Here is a 21,881-nt window from a genome sequence, read left to right as displayed (position 1 = left end):
ATCTACCTTCACAACCTTTCTCAGATCAGTTCAGAGGATTAGAGGTCCATTTGGATTATCTAAAAATAACACTGTTCTAAGTAATTTTCCCATTTGTGAGCAGAAATGGCACGAGTCCTTCCTGAGGCTCCCACCATGAGCTGCCGGGGCTGGGTTCCGCTCAGCTGGCACGGCATGGCACAGGAACTCCAGCAGAGGGGCTGCCCAGGCCAGGGCCACACGCCAGCACCGAGCACCCAGCACGGTCCCACATGGGCAGGCTGGGGCTGCCTTACCTGTAAACAAGGGAGTCATCGTAAGTACCATTGTACTGGATTTGAAACATACGTATCCCAGGTATATTCCTCTGAAAATTGAATTTCAGCAGAGCCGTGGAGGACGTCGCTTCCGCAACGACCACCTTCCTATCCTGGCTGACTTTAGTATCCCCGTTGCTACTGCTCGCATTGGAGCCCGACTTGGTGGATGTGGAGATATCCGAGGAGCCTGGGTCAGGCTCGTGGATGTGGTTTGTGCTGTTCAGCAAGTGGGGGAGTTTGATGATGTGCAGGTCCACCGTCTGCGTGGCCTCCCCCGCTGGATTGGAAGCAATGCAGGTGAAGGAGCCCGTGTCCTTCACCGTCGTGATAAGGATGTCGAGCGTCCCGTTGTCGTACACCGTGGACCTGGTCGCATTGGAAATCAGTTTGCCCTCAGGTGAAATCCAATGGATTGCTGGCTCGGGGTCACCCCGGGCCTTGCAGCGCAGGGCTGCCCGCTGCCCCTCCAGCACCCGCAGCTCGTGGGTGTGCCGGGTGATGAGCGGGGGCTCGCAGAGGAACTCCTCCTCAGGGATCGACCAGAAGTACCGGCCGGACAGCAGTGTCGGAGAGGCACAGGTCTCCAGGTCATCCTCCCTGGAAAGGCGCCTCAGCCACAAAAGCTCACAGTTGCAATGCAAGGGGTTCCCACCAAAGCTCAGCGCAAATGTTGAGGGGCTGATAATTCCTGAGGTTGCCAGCACCTGAGCGCGCTGGAAGAGCGGATCAGGCGGCAGCTTCTGCAGTTTGTTGGATGTGACGTCCAGCCTGGTCATCTTGTGGAGGTGGGAGAAGGTCCCCTTAGGAATATGGTCAATCATGTTGTGGTCAAGACTGAGAGTGTGCAAACTGACCATTTTCTCCACGGCATCCCAAGGGATGGTTTCCAGATTGTTGTAAGACAAATCCAATTCCTCGAGAGCTAAAACATCATCGAAAGCTGTGGAAGAAATTAAAGTCAGCTGATTGTTGTTCAGTATCAAGTGGTGGAGATTGGAGAGCCCACTGAACATGTCATTAGTGATCTTAGTCAATCGGTTGCTGTTCAAATGCAGAGCCCGCAAATTGCGCAGGTCGGCAAACGCGTGAGGTGTGATAAAACTGATTGTATTCCGGGACAGCGTCAGGTCCACCAGGCTGGTCATGTTGGCAAAGTCTTTCCTTTTAATGTTTGTAACAAAGTTGTCTGCCAGCCGCAGCTCCACAGTCCTCCTGTCAATGTTGGGAGGAACGAACAAGAGCCCTTTCTTGGCACAGAGGGTGGCGAGGTTCGGAGACAAGATCTGACAGACACAGCGTTTGGGGCAGATCTGAGCTCGCACCGCTACGCCAATGAACAGCAGAAACAAAAGCAGTTTTTCCATTGTAGAACAGATTCAAGAGCCTGCAAGGGAGAGCAGACAGCGGTTAGGCTCTGTGAGGTAAGACAGACATAATAAAAAAGCCAAGACAGCCAGTCTGTGGCTAAACCACAGAACTGAAGTTCAGGTAGCAGCGAGTCACCCTCCCTGTGTTACCTGGTTCTTCTTCATCCCCCCATCCTAACACAAGAGTGCCTGCCAGGAGTACAGCTGAGAGTCGGGGATGTTTGCAGATCCATGTATCCACACCAACACTCACACACAAATGACAAAGCGATTGGGAAGCCGCCCCTTGGGCCCCTCCTGCTAGAGCCCATCCTGCTGCCCAGCACACCTCCACATCCGACCAGAGCCCCTGACCTCCCAGGCCGTTGGCCACAGTGACAAATGTCCAGGTATAGAAAATGAGGAGTGGTTCATGTGTGCTTCACTTGCTAAGCTGAAACTCTCAGCAGCCTTGAAATCGCAGCAGCTCAATGGGTTTACAGCCATCTCCACTGAACATTTAAGCTCTTAATGCTATTTTCAGAATAAACTCAGAAGGAGCTAATTTTATGTCATTCAAACCCCAAAAATGCAAATAAAACAAAGTTAAACAAAAAGAAAAAAAAAAAAACAACAGAAAAAACAAAACAAAACAAAACAAAAACCCAAGCAAAGCCCCCACAACGGCGATCTAAATAAAAACGGATCTTGGGCTAATTTTAGCTGATCACAGCTTTCCGGCTCCCCGGGAAGCCCAGCGGTTCAAGCAGCTTTATTGCTCACGCTGCCAGGCCCACTCCTCGTGGCGAGTGGGAGCGGGGCTGGCAGCAGCAGTGCCCACGCCAGCTCAGCGAGATCTCCCAGCAGTGACTACACCAGAGGCTTCACGGCACGGGCGGCTGGGAGGGCGGGGGATGCTCCTCCGTGGAACAGGTGGGAGCACGGTCCCGTGGAGAAGCACCCACGGGGTGCTGAGGGAAGTGTCTGAGGGAACCTGTGCCTTTGCAAGCAGTGGTGCTCGGAGGGGCTCCAAGCTGTGACTGAAGCACTCGGCTCCCTTTGGGACCGGCACAATTAGACATGTTCTGATCAGATTACTCAGACCCATTACCACCCCAGAGATGCATTAATGAAGCTCAGCTGAAATACAGTTTCACAGCTAGCCAGAACCAGAACTCTTGAATCGTCATTGATATTTAAAGACATTTAATGTTAGAGTAACAATTATTGCTCCTGTTGTCCAGTCCATCCATAACCCAAACCAAATCTGTGGTGCCATGCAAGCAGAGGCAACAAAATTAATAGTGAAAATACCAGCCCTAAACCCTGCATTTCAGCAATCAATGTACTTTTTCTTGATACTTCTGGGGACTGCAAGTATTCAGGACTACTCCAGCTTTGAGTTCCCACTGGAATAATAAAAGCCTGCTACTGCGGTCCAAAGCGGAGTCTGCTGCTGTGTGCAGTGCTGGGAGCTGCTCCCATAACCAGCATAACCAGCACCATTCTTGCTGCCATGACTTGTGGCAGAAACAAAGTGCCATGGCAGTATTCAGGTATGCTCTGTGGACTCACTTTCATGACAGCACTGCAAATCAGAGTGGCGCTGCAGGTGACAAGGACCTGGAGGAGAATGGCAATGCCAAGCAGTGAAGGAAACGGCCTGCTGCAGTCCCCAAGCCCCACTGGTGTCACCCAGCAGCCACCTCCCAGAGCAGCAGCTGCACTCAATGGCCAGGGACTGTCACCTGTCCTTTCCAGGCAGGACTTTGCTCTTTTAATGCACACCTGCTAAGTCCTAGATTGAACGGGCTCAGCAGCTCAGGGCACCTGCAGCACAGCCACTGGGGTCCCTGGACAGCCTTGGCTGGGGACACCATGCTCATTTAAATTTGCTAACTTAAGGCTGCCAGCTCAGATTCATGGCTGTGATTAAAGCCATGTGCCTGGATTCAGCCAAGTCCATTGCCAGAGCTACCCAAGACTAACACAAGCTTGAACCCAAATCAGCAAGTTCATGAGTTTGGAAAAACCATTCCAAGATGAAACAACTTAAACAACAGCTGGGATGACAAGGTTACCACAAAGTTACCCACCAGCAGAGGTGGGTTTTTGGATGTTAAGAGAGTTTTGGATATTGTCTCTGCCAATTTCCTCAGGTCAAATGCCCAGCATATGGCCAGAGCTGGATGCAACGCCATCAGTGAACATCAGGCTCCAAGGGCTGCAGTAAATGGGCAAGACCAGCCGGTGGCCAGTCGCCAGCACTGTCCCCCATGACTTGGGTTCAGGGACAGTCCTCTCCCGTGTCTCTCTCAGTGGCCTGGGCAGGGAGGTGAGTGCACCCCACATACATCTGCCAACGACACTGAATTAGGAGGAGGGACAGAGCCCTCAGAGCACGGGGCGCTTATGGAGAGGTGGATCAGAGTGCTGAGCACCCGGCCTGCAGCCCTGACTGCAACGAAGACTAGTGAGGATTTGGCATCTGGATGCCTCAACTGATGGAAACAGCACAGCCACACCTGGATCTATATGAGGAAGCTGGTGCCCCAGGCTGTGCAGGGATGGGGATAGCCCATCCTCCCCAGCCCGGGCATCATCCCTTGCTGCAGAGGTAGCACAAACATTTCCCCTCCTTGCTGAAAACACACAGAGCATTTCCTCCCAGAGTGCTCAGTGCAGCAGCCTTGTGGCTGTGCCCCACCACTGAGACATTCCAGACAACAATACCAACTGCAGGACCTGGTGCCTTAGGAGGACAGCCATCAAAAAACACACCTGCTGAAAGTCAGCCTGGACATGTGTCCCCTCCTCTCCCAGCATACCTCATCCCCCACACAGATCATTTGCAGAGATAGCAGCACTGACATGGCTTACAGCTCATTGCAGAAAACACCTTTTTGACTAATGAAAGCAGTGTGTGATTCTCATTACTTGCTTGAAAGATGACAGAACAGGAAGGAAACTGCATTCATACATAAAACAAATGCCAGCTTCCTGGGAAAGTGGGCACTGCTTATTTACTGCTTGGTGCCTGCAATAGGACAAGGGTAGTCAAGCTCTTCATGTGACATTTGTGATTAAAAAAAATCCTCTCACATATACTACTATTTACATCCATCCTGTTGCTACATTTGATCATTTTGAGTTATTCATCTGTCTATAAATCCTAAGTTCGAGTTGCTGTGGGCTGCATGGCTTATGGTCACACAGAGTGGGAACCGTGTCTGCAAAGAGCCAGGAACCTGTGAGCCCCAGCATACTGAGGGGGCTGGGAGCCCCTCCACCCTTCCCCCATCGGCTGGAGGGGACTGACTGGAGTCCCCAGACTGCTGCTCCTGTCTCCGAGCAGAGGAAGTCTTCTCCTCCCCCCATTTCTCAGGTATGGAGCAGGCCTGACAGTGGTTGGGCAGGGCCAGGGCTCATGGAGGCAGGGACTCCTCTGGTGCTGTCACCCCTGCCCACCTTCCCCTGGCCACTCTCAGGTGGCATGTCCCCACACAGTGGGTGACACTCCCATGGTCCTTCCCCTGCCAGGTGTTTCCCACAGGTCTTCTGGCCTTCAGGCCACCTCCAGCCCAGCTCTGGAACACACACCTCCATTCCAGCCCAGCTTGGGAACACAGACCTCCATTCTAGCCCAGCTCTGGAACACACACCTCCATTCCATCCCAGCTCTGAACACACACCTCCATTCCAGCCCAGCTCTGGAACACACACCTCCATTCCATCCCAGCTCTGAACACACACCTCCATTCCATTCCATTCCATTCCATTCCATTCCATTCCATTCCACTCCATTCCATTCCACTCCAGCCCAGCTCTGGAACACACACCTCCATTCCACTCCAGCCCAGCTCTGGAACACACACCTCTGTTCCAGCCCAGCTCTGGAACACACACCTCCATTCCATCCCAGCTCTGAACACACACCTCCATTCCAGCCCAGCTTGGGAACACAGACCTCCATTCCATCCCAGCTCTGAACACACACCTCCATTCCAGCCCAGCTCTGGAACACACACCTCCATTCCATTCCATTCCATTCCATTCCATTCCATTCCACTCCATTCCATTCCACTCCAGCCCAGCTCTGGAACACACACCTCCATTCCACTCCAGCCCAGCTCTGGAACACACACCTCTGTTCCAGCACAGTTCTGGAGCACACACCTCCATTCCATTCCATCCCAGCTATGGAACACAGACCTTCATTCCATTCCATTCCAGCTCTGAACACACACCTCCATTCCATTCCATTCCATTCCATTCCATTCCATTCCATTCCAGAGGCGCGCTCTGGCCCCAGCCTGGCAGGTGCAGAACATCCATCCCTGCACAGAGGAGGAACCCTGAGCTGGCATGGGACCAGGCCCACACACGGGCAGGTGTAGGGACAGCTGGGGCACTCTCCAGCTCCAGCACCACACGTGGCTCTGTGAGACCCACCAGAGGATTTCCACCACTTCCAGAGGAGACACCCACTCCTGCTGGGTGACAGCCACCCGCTCCTGGGTGACAGCCCAACAGCCCCTGCTGAGTCCTGGGGCACACACAGACCCTCCGGCCAGCACCTCCTAAGGGCAGACTCCCACCACAAACCTCTGACAGGTGCTGGGGAATGGCCAGAGTGAGCCCAGGCCCGGTGGGGCACAGCCGTTCTGAGCCCCCGCAGCAGTGCCAGCAGAGCCAGCAGTGCCAGCAGTGCCGGGGTGAACAGCAGGCACAGCCTGGCACCAGTCAGCAGCAGGCCGTGGGATAACTACCCACCTGCTCCAGCAGCAGACAGAGGTCAGCTGAAGTGCTAATGAATTTGAAATTCCTGCCTGGAATGGATCCAAGGAACCCAGGACTGAAATGCCACGTAATGTGATGGCTCCTTGTGCCCAACATACTGCATGCTGGGCGTTTTGCTTCCTCCTTTTTGGGATATGAAGTGCACCATCTCAGCATCTGCCAGTGCGCCCAGTGCTCCAAAGGGTCATTTACATATTGTGGATCACACAACACATGGGAGCAGCAGAATCCATAAGACAGCCATTAATTAGCAAACAACTTCCACAACTTCCAATTCCTGTTTGGATGGCCAGCATGCCAGGGATGCCCAGTGTGCACACCGGGAGATGCTGGAGCCAGCTGTCAGCTCAGGGCCTGGCTCAGACATCATCTGTCACTGCTGAGGTCACAACAGAGCGACTGACTGCCCTTCCCTCCCATCCAGAAGGACGGGTGGGAAGGAATCCACCCAGGATTCTCAGAATCTCTGCAAATTCAGTTTCGTGATGGAGGAAAAAATAGTCTGGAAGCTGATGATGTTCAGCTGTTGGGGATGGAGGAAGGGAAATCACAGCACCAGCCACCACAGGCACCCCATAGCCATGCCAGAATGTGGTAAGTAAAAGGAGATTCTGGGATCTGCTGGGACCAGTGAAGTGGAGAACGAGGAGCTTCCGTTTAACGAAGGTCAGTGGTTTCTAGAAAGGTTGGAGGATTTTGCTGAATTGGAAACAAAGTACCTGAGGAAAAAAAGCATTTGAATCAAAGAAACTCACCCAGAGGTTTGCTCTGGGGGCTGTGCTAGCCACCCAGTGCTGAGCTGGCCAGGAACACCAGCCAGGAACACCATCCAGGACCACAAGGCTACCACGTTTGACACTTGCTATAGGACTGGACAGGTGAATCCCCATGGGGAGCCATGAGACTGGGAAATCCTGTACCCTGGTCCCAGTTAAAGGGCTTCAAACAGCCATGAACCCCTCAGACCTCTGGGAATCTTAGCAGCAGGAGCAAGGGCCCAAAGTGAAGGCCAGGGGCAGTGCTGCCAGCTCACATAGGGATAATGCCTCTCCTGACATAATGTATGTTCCTTCCTCAAAAGCTCAGTTTCTGGATTTTTGCTGCGTTTCCTGTCTTCTACACAACAAACAGCTTCAGCACTTGCCCTTGCAATACACAGCTTAAAAACATGCCCATAAAGTTCAGAAATTGAGGAGAAAAAATATAACATCCTTTTTATTTAAACGCTTCATTTTAGAATTGCTCCACATTGTCTGCAGCAGACAACACTAACAATGCCAAGTGCTCGGAAAGGTGAAAAACCCACGGGGTTCCTGCAGCAGTGCACTTGTCACAGCTGGAGTGTTTCCAGCAGAAGCAGGGACATGGGCACATTCTAGGCATTGTCCCTTCACTTCTGCTGACATGGCACCCCGTGTCCTGCATTTTCACAAGGATGCTGGAGCCTTCCCAGGAACCACAGGCAGGGCAGTGCCCTGCACTCAGGGCAGTGCCCAGCACCACCCTGGTCCTGGCCCACCTCCAGCACCGCCTGCTGCAGGCTGGTGGCAGCTCCCCTGGGACAGTGACCCTGGGGTCAGCACAGCCAGCGCAGCAGAGACACGGCATTCCCAGGGATTTCATTTCTTTCCCTTGTCGTTCTGCTCCCAGCCGCACCCCACACGAGTCCCAGCGAGCCGCCCTGAGCACATGGGCACCAGCACTGCCGGCACTGCCTGCCACGCGCCGACAGTGGCAGACGAGGTGGTGCACGCTCCCAGCACACTCCCAGGGTGCCTCCTGCACACTTCCAGCACTGCTCCTGCACTCCTGCTGCTGGCACAGCCCCGGGCCCACGGCCGCACGCGAGAGCTGGCACACGCCGCTGAGCTGGCCGCGCCTGCCGTGCCCCGGAGCAGAGGCCGAGCCAACAGAGCACAGGGGTCGCCCACACCGCGGTGGCTTCAGTGCAGGCAGCTTATCAGGGCTTTGGTGCCACAGACAAGAGCCCAGAGTGATCCAGGGGATGAGTCAGGCGGCAGAGCAGAGCACGACTGCAGCTCGGTGAGGTATTAATAGCTGTGCGTGAGGAAACGCCGAGGATGCCACGGTCTGGGCTGGGGGCGCCTGCTGCTGCTCCGTGGATGGGGAGAGGGCACTGAACCAGGTACTGAACCAAGCACTGAACCACTGAACCAGGCACTGAACCAGGCACAAAACAGAGCGGCACCTGAGAAATGTCCCCTGATAAAAGCACACGTGGAGACATCACCTCCCATTTCTGAGGACAGCTCTGCACTCCCATCTCGCCCAGTGCCAAACCCAGCAAACTGCTTCAGCCTTGTAACTACCTGGAGCTTTGCAGGCACAGCCAGGAGCCCATCTGGGCTCTTTCCATTGCATCCTCCTGCTCCCTGGGGCAGAAGGTGTCAGCAGTGCATCTCCCAGCCCAGCAGCAGTGAGCACCAGCTTCCCAAGGCACCTCTAGCCCCTGCACAAGCAGCACATACCGCTGGCACCATCTGTCACCATTCACGACTGTCCTTGTGCCCTGATGACCACCAGCACCCAGGGCTGCTGCTCCATGTGCCGGCCAGCCCGGCTCTGAGAACACCACAGGTACAGACAGATGGACAGGCTGTTCCACTTCCCTGGCTCCCTCTACAAAATGTGCATTAGGAATTCCATCCTCTTCCTTTCCTTCAGCCCCCAGGAATCGTCCCTGCAGTGGTATGCAACACAGGGAAAGCAGCACAGCCCCACTGCCTGCACTCGAGAGCTCCCAGCCCAGCTGCAGCCCCTCCCAAACCCCAGCCCAGGGCTGCCAGTGCCATCACAGACAGCTTCCAACCTCATCCCCCTGATCCCACCAACCCTGCACCCCACAGCCCCCACGCAGTGCAGGAGCCAGGGCCAGAGCTCTGCACAGGGGGATGTCACTGAAAAGCATCTCAGCTGTGGTGGCACACACACATTGTGTTCTAAGGTCAGAACACCAGGACATTTAAGGTCCTTCCAACCCAGACCATCCCATGATTCTATACGAAGCTTTCCAGCTCCTGAGGAGATCCTGTACCAAATATTACACGGATATGCCAAGCACTGACACCAACATCAGCATCAGCCATGCAGCTTCCAAAAAGGAGCGGGCCTAAGTGAATAATTGTTTAAACAAGGCAGCTTTTAACTTGCCAAAACATTTGTATTGAATTGGGGTATTGTGGCATTTTAAAAACTGTTTTTGCAACATCAGAACACAACACAAGGGAAGGGATGTGAAGGGATTTTCTCTGCCTCTCCTCTATCCCTCTGTTCCAGCCATACATTCCCAGGTGGTATGGGAAGCTGAGGCAGCCACAGTGGCCCTGCATGACCTGCCGCACAACCTCCAGCCACAGGTCTCGCTCAGAGGGACACGTGGCGAGCACTGCGGTGGGGAAAGAGGCTCCTCAGGGTCAGCACCACCCTGTGCAGTCCCTGGCACGCAGGCCCAGGCAGAGGCAGCCCAGGCACGGGGGTGGCAGCGCACCAGCCATGTCCTCCCACGAGCACAGGGTGCACCAAATCAGGGTCCACAACCCAACTCCTGGCTAACTGCTGCAGGACACCAGCTGTGCCAGCTGTGCCAGCTGTGCTGGCTGTGCCAGCCCCTCACTCACTCCTGTCCTGGCACAGGCTCGCTCTCACCTGCACACTGTCCCTGCACACTGTCCCTGCACACTGTCCCTGCACACTGTCTCTGCACACTGTCCCTGCACACTGTCCCTGTACACTCTCACCTGCACACTGTCCCTGCACACTGTCCCTGCACACTGTCCCTGCACACTGTCCCTGCACACTCTCACCTGCACACTGTCCCTGCACACTGTCCCTGCACACTGTCCCTGCACACTGTCCCTGCACACTCTCACCTGCACACTCTCACCTGCACACTCTCACCTGCACACTGTCTCTGCACACTGTCCCTGCACACTGTCCCTGCACACTGTCTCTGCACACTGTCCCTGCACACTGTCCCTGTACACTCTCACCTGCACACTGTCCCTGCACACTGTCCCTGCACACTGTCCCTGCACACTGTCCCTGCACACTCTCACCTGCACACTGTCCCTGCACACTGTCCCTGTACACTCTCACCTGCACACTGTCCCTGTACACTCTCACCTGCACACTGTCCCTGCACACTGTCCCTGCACACTGTCTCTGCACACTGTCCCTGCACACTGTCCCTGCACACTGTCTCTGCACACTGTCCCTGCACACTCTCACCTGCACACTGTCCCTGCACACTGTCCCTGCACACTGTCTCTGCACACTCTCACCTGCACACTGTCTCTGCACACTGTCCCTGCACACTGTCCCTGCACACTGTCTCTGCACACTGTCCCTGCACACTGTCCCTGCACACTCTCACCTGCACACTGTCCCTGCACACTGTCTCTGCACACTGTCCCAGCACACTGTCCCAGCACACTGTCCCAGCACACTCTCACCTGCACACTCTCACCTGCACACTGTCCCTGCACACTCTCACCTGTACACTGTCCCTGCACACTGTCTCTGCACACTCTCACCTGCACACTCTCACCTGCACACTGTCTCTGCACACTCTCACCTGCACACTCTCACCTGCACACTGTCCCTGTACACTGTCCCTGCACACTCTCACCTGCACACTCTCACCTGCACACTCTCACCTGCACATTCTCACCTGCACACTCTCACCTGCACACTGTCCCTGCACACTCTCACCTGCACACTCTCACCTGCACACTGTCCCTGCACACTCTCACCTGCACACTGTCCCTGCACACTGTCCCTGCACACTCTCACCTGCACACTGTCCCTGCACACTGTCCCTGCACACTCTCACCTGCACACTGTCCCTGCACACTCTCACCTGCACACTGTCCCTGCACACTGTCCCTGTACACTCTCACCTGCACACTGTCCCTGCACACTCTCACCTGCACACTGTCCCTGCACACTGTCCCTGCACACTCTCACCTGCACACTGTCCCTGCACACTGTCCCTGCACACTGTCTCTGCACACTGTCCCTGCACACTCTCACCTGCACACTGTCCCTGCACATTCTCACCTGCACACTGTCTCTGCACACTCTCACCTGCACACTGTCTCTGCACACTGTCCCTGCACACTCTCACCTGCACACTGTCCCTGCACACTGTCCCTGCACACTCTCACCTGCACACTGTCCCTGCACACTCTCACCTGCACACTGTCCCTGCACACTGTCCCTGCACACTGTCCCTGCACACTCTCACCTGCACACTGTCTCTGCACACTCTCTCCTGCACACTGTCTCTGCACACTGTCCCTGCAGCTCTTCCTGCCTGAGCACCCCGACAGCAGCGCTCCACATGCTGGCAAGTCTTACAACAAGGAATCTGGGATTCTCATCTTACTGTCAAATACCCACCAGTGCCTGGTGAGTGCCAGCTGCCAGGGCTGCCCATGGAAGGCTCCAGGGTCCAGCACAGCCCAACCATTCCCTGGCCACATCCTGGCTGTGCCCTCACATCCTCACGGAGCAGTGACCCGTGCTCAATGTTCCTGAGCTTCACCCACTCCACCTCTCCAGCCTGTTCCAGTCCCTTGGACGCCATCCCTTCCCTCCAGTGTTGACCACACCTCACAGCTGTGTGTGGTTGCCCGAGGTGCTGAGGGGAGCAAGGGGGGCACAGGAGAAATGGTAAGCAGACAGGCCCCAGGACGCAGAGGTGGATACACAACCTGCCATACACCCCAAACTCCCTGGAGCTCTCCATCCCTGACACCACCCTACAGCAGTACAGGATGCCCAGCACTGGCCATGCCTAACTTATTGCTGTGATAAATATGTAATAATGGAAAAATGAGGTAACTGATGCCTCATCCCCAGAAATGTTCAAGGCGAGATTGGGCAGGACTTGGAGCAACCTGATCTAGTGGAAAGTGTCCTTGCCTATGGCAGAGGCATGGAACAAGATGGACTTTAAGGACCCCTTCCCAACCACCCATTCTGGGATTCTATGAGTCTATGAATAAAATTATTCTTAAGGTTTCCTTTGCCAACAAATACCACCATTTTTAAAGCACCAATGCTCATTCCCCAACAGGCACTGGAAGAGGGATGAGGGTGAAGGGGGAGCCAGGTACTGGCCAGGGCACTGTGGCCAAACCCAACATGCCCACCAAACACACACAGATTCACTGGGGGAAACCAGAAGCAGAGGAACCAGCACTGTGCAGGGTGACACTGTCAGCACGACACAGCACAGAAAACAGGGGATTAACCATAAGCAGATTTCCAAGCCTGAACAGTCCGCAGGTCTTATCAAGCACTGTAAAAATAACTTATTTCTTCCATGGCCTTGCTTCTGCACGGCCCACCAAATTAAATGAAAAGTAAACTAACAATGATTTACTCCAGATGGACAATTATTATCTGCATAATAATACCTTGCAATCGTCACAGCATTAACCAAGGCCAATTCTTTTCTTAGTCACTGTACTCTCACATAAACATATAGTAAATTAAACAATCTAAAACCAGGCCTTTATTAGGGTTGTCTCTACACTTGCCTGAACATCACTTGAAGATGTGAGTCATAAAACAAGCTGGATTTTGAGTTCTAAAGTTTAATTTAATGTCAAGGAGTACTAGGTACAAACCGTAGATCGCTCTCATGGAAGAACACTATTTAGTATTTAGGTCTGGTTTGTTAACTGGTAAATCAAACAGATGTGGCCAAATTAGCTACTGAGATGATCTAAGATGTGCCATGTCTACAGCAGCCCTGACACTTCAAAGGCAAGCCCAGGGAATCTCAAGGAGATAAAACATTTCCATCACAATAGTGGGTGACACGCGCCGGCAGGATACATGTAATAAAGGAAGGACAACAAGAGATGAAATGGAAATTTGTTTTGCAGAAGCCAAGAATAGAACATGATTTATATGCACTTATTTTAATTTATTTCAGGCTGAATGCAATTTATCTAAAGTCATCAAAAATTAATAGGCCATACAGAAAGTAGTAGTAATAAATCCAAACTTGGGGCACACAGCAAGCACATCTCTTTTCAATTGCTATTAGCACTTCACCATCTAATTAATCCACCGTGTTATCTCGTCTGGAAAGCCAAGCAATCCAGCCTGGCAGGACAGGCACTGACTGTGCGGCCCCTGGCATGCTGTGAAACATTAAGAAAATGTTTCTTAATGTTTCCATCCAAAGCTGAGACCAGCCCAGAGAGGGAGCCCAGCAGAACCCACTGCCCTGGGCCTGGGCACCCCAAAGCTGCTGCTGCTGCTGCAGCCCCCAATGTCCCACAGCCACTGGGGACACAGCCAAAACACCATGTGTCCCAGCAGGGACCCCCCAAAGGGTGACCAGAGCACCGTGTGTCCCAGCAGGGACACCCCAAAGGGTGACCAGAGCACCGTGTGTCCCAGCAGGGACACCCCAGGGGTGACCAGAGTACTGTGTGTCCCAGCAGGGAACCCCAAGGGTGACCAGAGCACCGTGTGTCCCAGCAGGGACATCCCAAGGGTGACCAGAGCACCGTGTGTCCCAGCAGGGACACCCCAAAGGGTGACCCGAGCACCGTGTGTCCCAGCAGGGACACCCCAAGGGTGACCCAAGCACCGTGTGTCCCAGCAGTGACACTCCAAGCGGTGACCAGAGTACTGTGTGTCCCAGCAGGGACACCCCAAGGGTGACCAGAGCACCGTGTGTCCCAGCAGGGACACCCCAAGGGTGACCCAAGCACCGTGTGTCCCAGCAGGGACACCCCAAAGGATGACGTGAGGTGACACTGCCCCAGCAGGCGAGTCCCTGCCCGAGGCTCTCCAACCCGGAGTACATTCCAAGCACTTCCAGCCCCACACGCAGCTGGTGTCCAGCCCCAGAGCAGCAGGACAAGGGCAGGGCAGTGCCAGCCCCTGGCCCCAGCTGCTCCCGTCTGCTGGCGATGCAGCCGGGGCAGGAGGAGCAGCACGTGCCGTGCCCCAGCACCCTGCTCTGAGGTGCTCCAGACTCTGGAGGTGAGGCAGGAGCAGTAGCTGCCTCCTCTCAGCTGGAGGCTGCGGAAGAAGCAGGGGTCAGTCCCCACCAAAGAGCGAGCACGGAGCAGAACCCCCTCCCTCTTCCTGCACGTTCCGCTCGTGTGTGCTGAAGGGGCTCAGACCCCAGCACAGGCAGGGCACAGGGCTCTGGGCAGTCCCTCCAGCTGCCACAGCAGCTCAGGGCAGAGTCTGACCACAGAGCCAGCCTGGAACAGCTGCTCAACACATGCACGGAGCTCACTGACCACACAGCTGCAGCAGGAACCCGACAGACCTCAGTCTCTGTTTGGATCCAAAGGAAATCAATGGGCACACCAAAAGGAATATTTGCCTTTACCAAAAATGACAGTTTAAGTGAAATACTGGGACTCATATTTTTCAAAACTTCAGATACATCTGTCAGGGTTGGGCAATTTCGCCTAAAAGGGAAACTTTCAATGTGCCATAAGGGAGAAACTATTTTTGCAATCTTCCCTTTGGCTCAAAATCTGCTGCTGGGATTTTTCAGGAGGCAGCACTCCACACGCTCGAAAAAACTGACGGCTCTAAAATACATATTTATGGTTTCCTGATATAGGGAATAAGAACAGAAGAAAGTAATGATAAACTGCAGGAAATGTTACAGAGCCTGGCAGCAGGACAGACAGCAAACTGGGATCAGCGGCGGAGCCGGGGGGACAGGAGTAAAGGAAGGAGGCAGTGAAGGCCAGGCACTGCCCCAGGGATCCTGGCCAAGGACAGGACAGGCTCAGGCACAGGGCTGCTCAGCTGCAGGCACAGGGATGTGCTTAGATACAGGCACGCTCCAGCAGAGGGGGGCCTGGATGCAGGCACGTTGGGGCACAAGATGCTCAGTTCAGGGGTGCTCAGGGGGTCTGTGGGGATCCCTGGCACAGCCCCGTGCCCCAGCCCTGGTTCACAGACTGCCATGGCCCCAGCCCGGGCTCACAGACTGCCATGGCCCCAGCCCGGGCTCACAGACTGCCATGGCCCCAGCCCTGGCTCACAGACTGCCATGGCCCCAGCCCTGGCTCACGGGCTGCCATGGCCCCAGCCCTGGCTCACAGACTGCCATGGCCCCAGCCCTGGCTCACGGGCTGCCATGGCCCCAGCCCTGGCTCACGGGCTGCCATGGCCCCAGCCCTGGCTCACAGACTGCCATGGCCCCAGCCCTGGCTCACAGACTGCCATGGCCCCAGCCCTGGCTCACAGACTGCCATGGCCCCAGCCCTGGCTCACAGACTGCCATGGCCCCAGCCCTGGCTCACGGGCTGCCATGGCCCCAGCCCTGGCTCACAGACTGCCATGGCCCCAGCCCTGGTTCACAGACTGCCATGGCCCCAGCCCTGGCTCACGGGCTGCCATGGCCCCAGCTCTGGTTCACAGACTGCCATGGCCCCAGCCCTGTGCCCCAGCCCTGGCTCACGGGCTGCCATGGCCCCAGCCCCTGCCAGCAGCCCCTCTCAGGCGGGACCCTCGCGTCGCTGCCTCACAACACAACTCTGCATCTCTGCTGGGCTCCACGCTCAGGGAGTGACCCTCTCAGAAAGAGGGAAAAGCACATGGGGAGCACAAGGTAACACAGCAGAAAGCCACCCGGGCCATCTCTGCTGCACAGTCAGGAAATGACACGTGAGCCTGTGCTGTCAGCTCACCTCGGCTCTCTCCGGAACTGCCGCCTGACTGCTGAGAGGCAACAGAGTCATCAGCCACAGGGCTTAAAGGTCTGCTCTGGAGATGTTGTGAGGCCTTTGGGTACAAGGAAACAAGTAAGGAAAGCTGTTGGGCGGGATGGAGACAGGAGAACCCCAGAAGCCTGTGAAATACACAGCCTGGCCCTGGAACAAGGGTTGGCGAGTCAAGATCAGGAACATCCACCGGGCCTCCCTGGATGTTCCCGGTGTCCCTCCCTCAGGGACAGGGACTGGTCGTCTGCTGGGTCAGCACCCGTCACCATCACTTGGTCACATCGCACAGGTGTCCAGCTGGCACCTCCCCGGCTGGGGACACCAGAGGCTGGTGCAGGGGGCGGAGGCTGTGGGACTGCCTTGGAACCAGTGTCCAGGATCAGTATCTGTCACACAGCCACTGACGGCATCAGCCAAACCACTGCCCAGCCATCAAATGTGCCAGGACAGGGTGGGAGAGAGGCTGGGCGTGGCCGTGCTGTCCCAGCAGCACATCCAACAGCAGCAAGGACAGGAGATGTCACTGCTTCATTGTCCAGGTCCGCAGGAAGAGCCTGTGGTGGAAACAGTGAGGGAGGGGAGTGGGAGGAGAGCAGAGCCAGTGGGAGAGGGATCCAGCCCAGGAGGAGCGGATGGCACAATTCCCCCTAGACCAAATCATATTTAATTTTTCTATCAATTTTCATTAGCCTTTTCCCATGCCTCTGGTTCATCTTCAGCATTTCAGGATTTGTTAAAAATAAACCATTACTGTCTCAGGGAGCTCCTCGGCCAATTATTTTAATACTCCTGGGTACCAGTTATCCAGCTCTACCACTTTCAAACTGCCTTACTTAAACTGTCACTTTTTAACCTTTTTCTTAGCTCCTGTAGCAGTAGAAAACAGCTTCCATGAGTTTGCATTTCTCTACTCCTTTGCAAATGGCGAATAGAAATAATCACAGAAAACTTCTGTATCACCCCAATGTATTTCCCACTGTGCCTTGTGAGGTCCAGCCCTGTAACAGGCTTATGTTTGTATCTCAGGTGTACTCCTCCTCCCGCACCTGGTACCTGGCCCAAGGATACTGAACGTGTTAATTAGAAAACATCCACCAATCTCAGAAGACAGATATTTAGGCACAAAAAAGACCCTCAGTGTGCAGACACATTTTTGGGCAGCGGAGCAAAGAATTAAACTCCTTGGGCATAGGAAGAATTTCTTCATGGAAAGGGCTGTCAGTCACTGAAAGGGGGGGCCCAGGGAGGCTGGGAGTGCCCATCCCTGGAGGTGTCCAAGGAATGACTGGAGGTGGCCCTGAGAGCTCTGGGCTGGGGACAAGGCGGGCATCGGGCACAGCTGGGACCGAGGCTCTCGGAAAGCTCTCGCAGCCCCAGTGGTTGTGCAGTTCAGTGGCCTGGCAGGAGCGTGGGCTGTGAGAGGCTGCTGAGAAGGGCAGCTGCAGCAGGAACTCGGCCCCTGCAGCCCCAGCCCAGCGCTGCTGGCTCCTGGCAGGTGCTTCCAACCCACAGCTTTAAACAAGTTGCCACCAGGCAACTAATGAGCAAGTGCCTCATTATTTCATCTGTTAATTAGCCACTTCTCCATCCCCTGTCACCTCACATTAATAAGCCCTGCTGTCAGGGCCACTGGGGTAATGGCAGCACTGGTGTTTGCTGGTTGTTAGGATAGAAGCTTGTTCTTTTGAGAGTTTTAAAGTTCTTCTAAAAGTTTTCCATGCCTTCTGATAGTTACATATTTCTACTGAGTTTTCTCACACTGTTCATATAAACCATGATTGTTTTGCATTCTTCTTTGAGGGTGGAGAGAACTGATGGGCTGTTGGTTTGGCCAGTGTGGCTGGAGAAGTGGCAGCTTCACCCTCCAATCCACTGCCACTTTTGCTATTGTATATATAGTGGAGTTAGAAAATAAAGCTTGCTTTTTTGGGTTCTTTTTCTTTCCTTTTGCATCTGGCCTGCTTCTGTGAGTGATTTTGTGTCATAGTGTGACAGAAGCTCTGTCTAGAAAGCACAGCTCAGAGCTGAGTGGAGCTACTCCCACTAATGAACCACAGCTCCTGAACTTGCAGACCATGGATTAGTGGAGGACAGCATCACTGACACCAGGAGAAGCTGAACCACGACTGTTTGCGGCCTCACCTACATCAGAATGACAGTTCTGAAAAGTTTGTGAACATGATGACCAGAGAAGGTGTGAACTGCTCAGTCAAGGGCTGACAGAGTGGCACTGTGTCCTTTCCTCTGCTCCCAAAAGATGCATCAAACATCTTGTAGGACAGAAAAAGTAATATAAGCAAATAAAACAGGTTTCCCTTCAGCTGGACAAGACCAAAACCACTTTACACAGACTTCTGGAAAAAGAAAAGAGCCACTTCCAAAACTTCTATCCCAGAGAAATGATTCTGAAAGGTATTTTCCTCCTCTACATCTCAGTGCATGAAGCAGATACCATCAGATCTGCCACATGCGAGCCCATCAGTTTGCAGGATTTATCTCCTTTGTCTGTGCCAAAAAATTTAATGGGTCTCTTGGTCCTAATGTTCTTCACTCAGCAAAGAGTCTGAGCATTTCAGATAAGAGACATACTTAAGGCTTTGAAAAAGAAATTTAGATTTTAATTGCTGCTTCAAAATTTGATCAAACGTGCTGCTATGGCAAGATTTCCACAGAACTCAAGAAAGAGATGCCAACAGATGGCCACCCACATCCCAAATCCAGCTGTACAGCTGGGGCTGATCCTGCCCCGAGGCCGCAGCAATGCCTCACAAGGGCTGCACACCTGCAGCCACCCTGCCCACACCACAATCCAGCTGTAGGCCAGCTGTGCAGGGGCTGCACAGCAGCTGCTGAGGACCACTCCAGGCTCTGCCCATCGCAGTACATGCCTGCAACCCTGCTGTAGGAATCTTCATTTTGCATTCCAACCATGGCCTGGAGAAGGCAGAGATCCTGGGAGATCCTGACAACCTTTTCCCACATCGACACACCCAAACCACCTCTCCACGGCTCGCAGGAGCAGCACTGTGCTCTGAACCAACTCAAGAGGCAGCTCCAGAGTCCCACCAGGGGTAAGCAGCACTGGCTGGGACTGCACAGCACCCTGCAGTGTGTCCATGTGGAATGACAGAATCCTTCAGCAAGAGGGAACTCAGCACTGGAGCTCACCCCCGAGCACTGCCAGCCCCCACACCGCCTCCTGAGCCCTTCCAGTTCTGGAATGGAGCTTGGGATGGAGCTCGCAGGGTCAGCACCTGCATGCCCTGCCCTTGTGCTTCCCTGCCCAGCACCAGCATGGCAAGGCAGCGGCAGGAGCCCCGCTCTGGAGCACCAGCGGCAGCACTGGCGCAGAGCACGGCACTGGCACAGAGCACAGCACACAGGATCAGCACACAGCTCCAGAGCACAGCACACAGCTCCAGAGCACAGCACACAGCTCCAGAGCACAGCACACAGGATCAGCACACAGCTCCAGAGCACAGCACACAGCTCCAGAGCACAGCACACAGCACACAGGATCAGCACACAGCTCCAGAGCACAGCACACAGGTCCAGCACACAGCACACAGCACACAGGATCAGCACACAGCTCCAGAGCACAGCACACAGCTCCAGAGCACAGCACACAGCACACAGGATCAGCACACAGCTCCAGAGCACAGCACACAGCTCCAGCACACAGCACACAGCTCCAGCACACAGCTCCAGAGCACAGCACACAGCTCCAGAGCACAGCACACAGCACACAGGATCAGCACACAGCTCCAGAGCACAGCACACAGCTCCAGAGCACAGCACACAGGATCAGCACACAGCTCCAGAGCACAGCACACAGCACACAAGATCAGCACACAGCTCCAGAGCACAGCACACAGCTCCAGAGCACAGCACACAGCTCCAGCACACAGCACACAGGATCAGCACACAGCTCCAGCACACAGCACACAGCTCCAGCACACAGCACACAGGATCAGCACACAGCTCCAGCACACAGCACACAGCTCCAGAGCACAGCACACAGCTCCAGCACACAGCTCCAGAGCACAGCACACAGCTCCAGAGCACAGCACACAGCTCCAGCACACAGGATCAGCACACAGGATCAGCACACAGCTCCAGAGCACAGCACACAGCTCCAGAGCACAGCACACAGCTCCAGCACACAGCTCCAGAGCACAGCACACAGCTCCAGAGCACAGCACACAGCTCCAGCACACAGGATCAGCACACAGGATCAGCACACAGCTCCAGAGCACAGCACACAGCTCCAGAGCACAGCACACAGGATCAGCACACAGCTCCAGAGCACAGCACACAGCTCCAGCACACAGCACACAGCTCCAGCACACAGCTCCAGAGCACAGCACACAGCTCCAGCACACAGCTCCAGCACACAGGATCAGCACACAGGATCAGCACACAGGATCAGCACACAGCTCCAGCACACAGGATCAGCACACAGCTCCAGCACACAGCACACAGGATCAGCACACAGCTCCAGCACACAGCTCCAGCACACAGCTCCAGCACACAGCTCCAGCACACAGGATCAGCACACAGCTCCAGCACACAGGATCAGCACACAGCTCCAGCACACAGCTCCACCACACAGCTCCAGCACACAGGATCAGCACACAGCTCCTGCACACAGGATCAGCACACAGCTCCAGCACACAGGATCAGCACACAGGATCAGCACACAGCTCCAGCACACAGGATCAGCACACAGGATCAGCACACAGCTCCAGCACACAGGATCAGCACACAGCTCCAGCACACAGGATCAGCACACAGGATCAGCACACAGCTCCAGCACACAGGATCAGCACACAGGATCAGCACACAGGATCAGCACACAGCTCCAGCACACAGGATCAGCACACAGCTCCAGCACACAGGATCAGCACACAGGATCAGCACACAGGATCAGCACACAGGATCAGCACACAGGTCTGGCACAGCTCTGGCACAGAGCATCTCCTCACACCACAGCACTCCCAGCCACGAGGAGATGGAGCCCACGTGGTGCCACCCTTGGACATGCACAGACACACTTCAGCTCATGGTGAGCACAGCACAGCCGGTCTCTTGCATCCCCTCCCTGTGTGAACAGCCGGATTTTCAAAGGCAAATGAAGCCCAGGTGGATCCCAAGCAGCACCACAGCCAGGCCCCCCTCTCAGCCCCCACACCTGGGGTGCCAGCGCTGTGCCAGCAGCCAGGCCAGGGACTGTGATCTGGAGTTTGGGCATGTTTTACACTTATTTATTTTCCTTATAGTACATTTTGGCATAACTGTCTCTTATCTTAATTAATATCAGGAAAAATACACAGTTTCCCTCTCACAAGAGGAGGCAGAGCAGCACTGTGCAGGGAAATGCTTGTAGAAACAAAACAAGGAACCTCAAACTCTTACCTCAAGTAAATCAGCATGACTTTACTGCAGCTAATTGAGTTATCTTCAAATTATGCCCAGAAATCAAAGCACAGAGAGAGAGACACTTTGCCCTCCACACAATGTCCTCTTTAAAAATACATCACTGCTCCTCACCTGGGATAATTCACTTGTAGGGAGTTTTGAGTAAGTTAGAGACAGGACCTCTGAGCTGTTTTTGATGATGTGGTTTATTTTCTTATCTTCTACACAGGCAGGAAGGGTGAGTTGGGCTCACATCTTCACTGCACGGTTCAGAAGGT

The 21,881-nt window shown here is 54.6% G+C and overlaps 1 protein-coding gene across 5 annotated transcripts in view; it reads right to left on the bottom strand.

The window, feature by feature from the left end:
• Positions 1-21,881, bottom strand: part of LRFN5 (leucine rich repeat and fibronectin type III domain containing 5) — a 47,116-nt gene that overhangs the window by 9,782 nt on the left and 15,453 nt on the right. For 4 of the 5 annotated variants that reach the window (XM_068192026.1, XM_068192025.1, XM_068192029.1 and 1 more), the window contains exon 2: positions 276-1,683. In XM_068192026.1, coding sequence (XP_068048127.1) covers positions 276-1,663 — 1,388 coding nt within the window. In that variant the 5' untranslated portion in view covers positions 1,664-1,683. Of the gene's footprint in view, positions 1-275; positions 1,684-5,113; positions 5,225-21,881 lie in introns of those variants that run through there. The other variant, XM_068192028.1, reaches the window with a different exon arrangement.

Source organism: Anomalospiza imberbis, chromosome 6 (genome assembly GCF_031753505.1).
Source record: "Anomalospiza imberbis isolate Cuckoo-Finch-1a 21T00152 chromosome 6, ASM3175350v1, whole genome shotgun sequence".
Lineage (NCBI taxonomy): Eukaryota > Metazoa > Chordata > Aves > Passeriformes > Viduidae > Anomalospiza > Anomalospiza imberbis.
The sequence above is the reverse complement of the archived record's forward strand: the minus strand, read 5'-3'. Positions and strand labels throughout refer to the sequence as shown.